The sequence below is a fragment of the Macrobrachium rosenbergii genome, chromosome 14 (genome assembly GCF_040412425.1).
Source record: "Macrobrachium rosenbergii isolate ZJJX-2024 chromosome 14, ASM4041242v1, whole genome shotgun sequence".
Taxonomy (NCBI): domain Eukaryota; kingdom Metazoa; phylum Arthropoda; class Malacostraca; order Decapoda; family Palaemonidae; genus Macrobrachium; species Macrobrachium rosenbergii.
Window position 1 is genome coordinate 32,344,379 of NC_089754.1, and position 6,172 is coordinate 32,350,550.

General features: G+C 36.6%; 1 protein-coding gene across 1 annotated transcript in view; it reads right to left on the bottom strand.

Annotated features, from left to right (window-relative positions):
- Positions 1–2,625, bottom strand: part of Rim2 (replication in mitochondria 2) — a 51,101-nt gene extending 48,476 nt beyond the window's left edge. Inside the window, exon 1 of the mRNA XM_067116280.1 lies at positions 2,490–2,625. Within this exon, the coding sequence (XP_066972381.1) occupies positions 2,490–2,533 (44 nt within the window). The 5' untranslated portion in view covers positions 2,534–2,625. The remainder of the gene's footprint in view (positions 1–2,489) is intronic.
- Positions 2,626–6,172: the final 3,547 nt, after the last annotated feature.

Sequence of the window (6,172 nt, forward strand, 5' to 3'; positions counted from 1 at the left end):
AGAAACAATATGAATAGGAAACCTGGTACAAGGACCCTAGCCTAGTCAGTTTATGAGGGAAGACAATGCAGTAATGTTAAAATATTTCATGATAGTAACAAAGCAGTTGATGTAAACACACAAATTGGGAATACTGTATAGGTAATTTTGGCTTTCAAATATGGAAAACAACAAATCTGGAAATAACCATCAGATAATAAATAAAATATTATCAGCTGCTATGGGAAAAAGGAAAAACTGCCAGCCTTCGCAATTCATGTGTACTAACATTTGTGCTTATACTTTTTAGCATATATCTCAAACATGATCAACCTTTTTTCCAGTGGATAATACCTGCTATTCAATGATTCAAATCAAAATTACAGGAGGCTAGTGACTAACCCAGAGACCATAAGCATTACTCTGGCTCAGGATACTATATCCCTTGTGTCCCTGGACCTTAAAGATGAATGAGACTTCAAGGATGAACCAAGTCCAAACAGTATTATATACAGTAATCTGAAAAACCCCCTATGTCACGGAGACAACTGACGACTCCTGTACTACTTCTGGCTGGACACTGATACAAAACTGAGTCTAGGAATTTAGGCCATGGCTACTACAGCTCAAAAAAAGGCCGAAATGTTAAGCCCTCTATAATCCTGGGGGAATTACTGTAAACAGTCCAAGGGATCTCATGATTCTTATACATAAAAAGTAACTGATTTCATACTGAAAGTTTACACTACAACCAATACAACTGACAGCAGACTAATTTTGCCCATTAATTATCCTAATAACGAAATGACTATAAACAATTCTTAAATTCTGGAATTCAAGACAAGCTGTGAGCACCCATACACTCCAATCTAAGGCCCACATTTCTGACCTCTGAACAATCATGTGCCATTATTCGTTTGCTCGCCGAGACTTACATTGTTTTACTGCCTACCTAGTAGCCATGATAGAGGATAATTTTAAGAAATAATGTGCTAGCAACTGCTAAATATATGAACACTTTCATATAAACAGCCAGTGTGCATATATTGTCTCATTTCCATCACACTTGGTTTGGGGCAATATTCTACAGACAAGACAGGAGGTCATATAGGATTGTCTTCTGAAAGAGGATCCCTCTCTGTCACACTTGAAGAATTTCAAGGTTGTGACAGTAGTCTGTTGGTTATTCTAGCCGGGGGCCAATATATCTGGCAGAACGAACTGCAGACTGAAGATGACTTTGACTGACAGCAAGTTTTCAGCATTTTTTCTTTAGTCAACTATTCCATTATATCTTGTATACTAATCATTATTTTTCAAGGGAGGCCTATGGGTACAAGCCTATATTGCTTTCATATATAATCTCAGGTACCTATTATATTGCTTACAAATATTATTATCTCAGTTACCTGTTATATTGCTTAAGTATATAGTCACAGGTACCTGTCTTACAGTGTAAGGATAAATATAAAGTAGATAATAGATAATACGTTTAATCTAACTTGAGCTACCGTCCCTCAAAAGGAAAATTACCCGGCTAAGATTCGACACTTTAGCTGTAGTTGCCTTACGTAGATGAAAAAAAAATATATACCCTGTCTACATAATGCATATATGTGACGAATACTAAACTAATTTATTGGTTTATGGTTGGTTCAAGTGAGACCACTTGGCCCTTCACGCACTCAAAAGTTACGTAACTCAAGCATGACGTTGGTCATTGGAAGACTTCGTTGGGGTAGGACAAGTTACGATATCTTGAATTTGCGGGGGTAGGATAAGTCACGACGTCTTGAACTTGCATAGTTATCACGTTGCCGTTGTGTTCAAATGGCAAACAACATCGTATAAGTAAAAATCAGCTGCTGCTGTAAAAAATGAGATAACTGTACTTATTATGGTGACTTTTTGCCTAAATGGCACATGACTGTACACTAAAATAAACCCCCGGATATTGGGTAAGACTGTGAAGATAGAAAATGTTCGAGAAAGAATATTTAACTTAACAACCAATTCGACCTACACCTGCGTCCACAATTAACAACGACATCTATCCATGACTTTAATAATATCCCGACCGTTCTAGAAATCCGATAATTAAAAAATTATATAAAAATAAAAAAATACACCGGCCGGGGAGTTGCTGTTCAAATGCTTCGGCCGAACTCACCCCACCTTTTACTACGAAAGCCGAACCCGTTTACCTTGGTGAGATCCTAGGTGATCCTACCAATCCTTCACTTTAAGCAAGAGGGAGTCCCCCTACATAAGGGTGACCACGAATGATTAATCCTGACGTCAAAGTGTACCTGTTAATCCCGAAGGAATAAGAGGATTAAGAGGGCAACATGTCCAACTGCGTACTACTGTATACGAACGAGAAGGGGGCCACACTGCTCTCTTCACCACCATTGGCAACCGTAATTTTCACTGACATTTTTTAATTTAAATCCTCCCATTTAAATAAACACACCTGTCCTCTCTAAAACATCATGACACAAGGAACTTACCCGCCTGCGAACAGGTGTATAATCGTATCACGGTTGATACTCATAGTTCAATACTTTCACGAATACAGAGCGATCAGATGTTTCTCTATCACTACCTTAAACATAACTGACTGTGTTTTCTTCTTCTCGAGTCTCTCTCGATTCACGGTGGCTCCTGAGGGGGGATAGGGAATGGGGGGGAGGAGATTTCCATCACGTGATCACTTGCTTCTGATTGGCCGAAGCGGGAACTCCCGCCGCTCATTGGTCGAGAGGCTGGGATCTGGTCCAGATGTACATGTGATCGCAATGTTTACATCGCGTTTCGACCCCGTTATATTGAATTCGTCGAATGTGTACGTTCTTGTGAAGGAACGTTCCGCCTGATTTAATAAATATTAATAACTTTCAAATATACGTTATAGCGGCATCATTTCTAAACGATGTACGAAGACCATTATACAGTATCACAAAGTAGACCTTGTTTGCAATAGAACGCACCATAAACTGTCTCCCCCATGACCTGCATCTAAAAAATAATTTTTTTTGGTAACAATTAAAAGCGTTGCTCGGTGTCACTTGGCAAGAAGTGAGTATAATAATTGTTTGCAATAACACATAAGCCTCCACTTCTTCATATCATAAACATTTCCTACCTGAAACCAAAAGTATTGTAAGTAAATGTCACTTGGCAGAAACCAATCAACACAGAATATTTTCAGAAAATGTATGAAAAGATAGGACAGGTGTTTATGATTGATTCAACTAGATTGGACATATGAGTTACACATTAACAATGGTCTTCAATTCATATTGAAATTAACATGAAAAGGCAATCATTTTTACCTCCTTCACCTTGTTATATGCCAAGGAATAAAGTGACAAATACGAGTTTGTTTCCAGAGCGATTAAATGAATATCTTGGCCTTACTGCATGGCTAGAAATTAGGGCATGGCAGAACATGCCTTGACACAGGATTTTGGTTTCCTTGATGAAATTTTCCTTTGTGCAGTCACCGATTAGTCTACAGTTTTTTTCAAATATATAGGACACAAATATATATATATATATATATATATATATATATATGTGTGTGTGTGTGTGTGTGTGTGCGCGCGCGCGCGTCTTGCGAGCGTGCAAGTGCGCGTAGATTCATAACATTGTGACCCCTCTCAATCGACCTTGTAACATCTGTCAGGCCAACTCCCCTTTATCTATTTGGTAGAAATTGGTAATCCCATAATGTTTCCTTTTACTACCGAGATCTGGTTTCCGCTTCCTGTTACGGTTTTTTTTTTGTGACTGATAACAATATATATAACCTTTCCTCTTTTTTGAGGCTGGTCTAATAGCTTGCCTCGTGGTTCAGACCTATCCTTCTTTTAACCACAAGACAAAAAAATACACGCTTATATAACACAGCATTAAAAATGCCAGCTTACATAAAACAATATTACACAAACACTCATTTACATAACACAGCAAAGCACAATATTAAACATATGATCAATTACATAACACAGTATTAAAAATACTCACATAACAATATTCAACAAATACTCACTCACATAACACAACTTTAAAAATTACTCACACAACACAATATTAAAAAGTAATCATACTGTACAACACAGTATCAACAAACGCTCACATAACAGAATATTAAAAAAAAACATTCACATGACACAATATGAAAAAATATCAACAGCTTACCCACTTGCATAACATAATGTTAAAAACACTCATTTGCATTTATTCAGTATCAGAAACTCATATCATACGATATAAAAAAACACTCACGTGTGCAATATAAAAAAACACTTACTTGGCACACAAAAAACTCACTTGCACGACAAAAAACTATGAAAAAATTTTTTATCGTTAATTGCCAGTGAGTAATTATGAATAAAGAGTAATATTAGTAAACATACTGATAAAAAATTTCTCTCTCTCTCTCTCTCTCTCAAGTTCATGTGACATTGCTTTCTTGAACTGTAAATGCAAAATTCAAAATGAGGATTCGCTCTCTCTCTCTCTCTCTCTCTCTCTCTCTCTCTCTCTCTCTCTCTCTCTCTCTCTCTCTCTCTCTCTCAAGTTCATGTGATGTTGATCTCTTGAACTGTAAATGCAAAATTCAAGATGATGACTCATTCCTAATACAAATGATGATATCTATATTTGTATCAAGAGAGAGAGAGAGAGAGAGAGAGAGAGAGAGAGAGAGAGAGAGAGAGAGAGAGAGGACCTAATCCTCTAGTAAATGAGGAAGCTTACCTGGTCCTTGACGACAAATGATGATACCTATATTTGTATCAAAAGAGAGAGAGAGAGAGAGAGAGGGGACCTAATCTTCTAGTAAGTGAGGAAGCTTGCCTGTCCCTTAACCAAATGATGATATGACTTGTATCCTATACTTGTAGAGAAAGAGAGAGAGAGAGAGAGAGAGAGAGAGAGAGAGAGAGAGAGAGAGAGAGGACCTAATCCTCTGGTAAATAGGAAAGCTTGCAAGCCCCTTAACGATCAATTATAAAACGGAAATCTCGCGGAAGTCCAAAAATAATTTTACAGGAAACATTAACAGACGCAGTTCAGGATTTCCTGTTAAGTGTCTTCTAAGAAGCGCCCACTTCTAAACGAATTTATCAACACCGTCAGTTGATTTCCAGTTTGTTGAAGACTGTAATTGAATATTGAGATTTCTGATAAGTAGCAGAGTTTGTTAAGTAATAAAGACCATGTATTACAGGGATATTGTCAGATTTCTGATAAGTAGCAGAGTTTGTTAAGTAATAAAAAGAAGGAATAAAAAGATGTTTGCCGTTCCCTGAGGACCAAAGAGATATTATTGTATCCCCACAGCGTCTTTTTCCAGTGGACATTGAAATAATGATTCGTGACGACCATTAAAGAATTTCAGTGAACTTGAAAAATGGCCTCATTTACTCATTCAACTAAAATACTGAAGGTTTCCTAATTTCAGAGTCTCTGAACCTGAAGTTTTGCTCATTTCAGAGTTTTTTCCTCTTTCGGGGTTCTCTGAAACTGAAGCTTTTATTGTTTCAGTCCTGTAAAGATGAAGATTTGTTAATTTCAGGCCTCTGAAGCTGAAGTTTTGCTTATTTCAGAGTTTTTTCCTCTTTCGGGGTTCTCTGAAACTGAAGCTTTTATTGTTTCAGTCCTGTAAAGATGAAGCTTTGTTAATTTCAGGCCTCTGAAGCTGAAGTTTTTTACTTATCTCAGTCCTCCGAAGCTGAAGTTTTTTACTTATTTCAGTCCTCTGAAGCTGAAGTTTTGCTTATTTCAGTCTTCTGAAGCTGAAGTTTTTTTGCTTATTTAACTCCTCTGAAGCTGAAGTTTTGCTTATTTCAGAGTCTTCTGAAGCTAAAAGTTTTCTCATTTCAAAGTCCTCTGAAACTTCTGCTTGTTGACATTTAGTGGTAATTTTGCTCAGTATAAACCATAGATTTTTAAGGAACAAACAAAAAATACCACTCATTTGCTAAGCGAGAATCCAATGCAGTTGGATACATGTGAAAATAAGACATAAATTAATAAATAAACAAATAAATACAAATTACAATTAACAGGAAGCAAATAAAAATGTAAATTAACAACATACAATTACAAATTACAATTAACAGCAGTTGCTCTCTAATTAATGACTAACCAATACCATAAAACAAAAACAAAATCAAAAACAAAA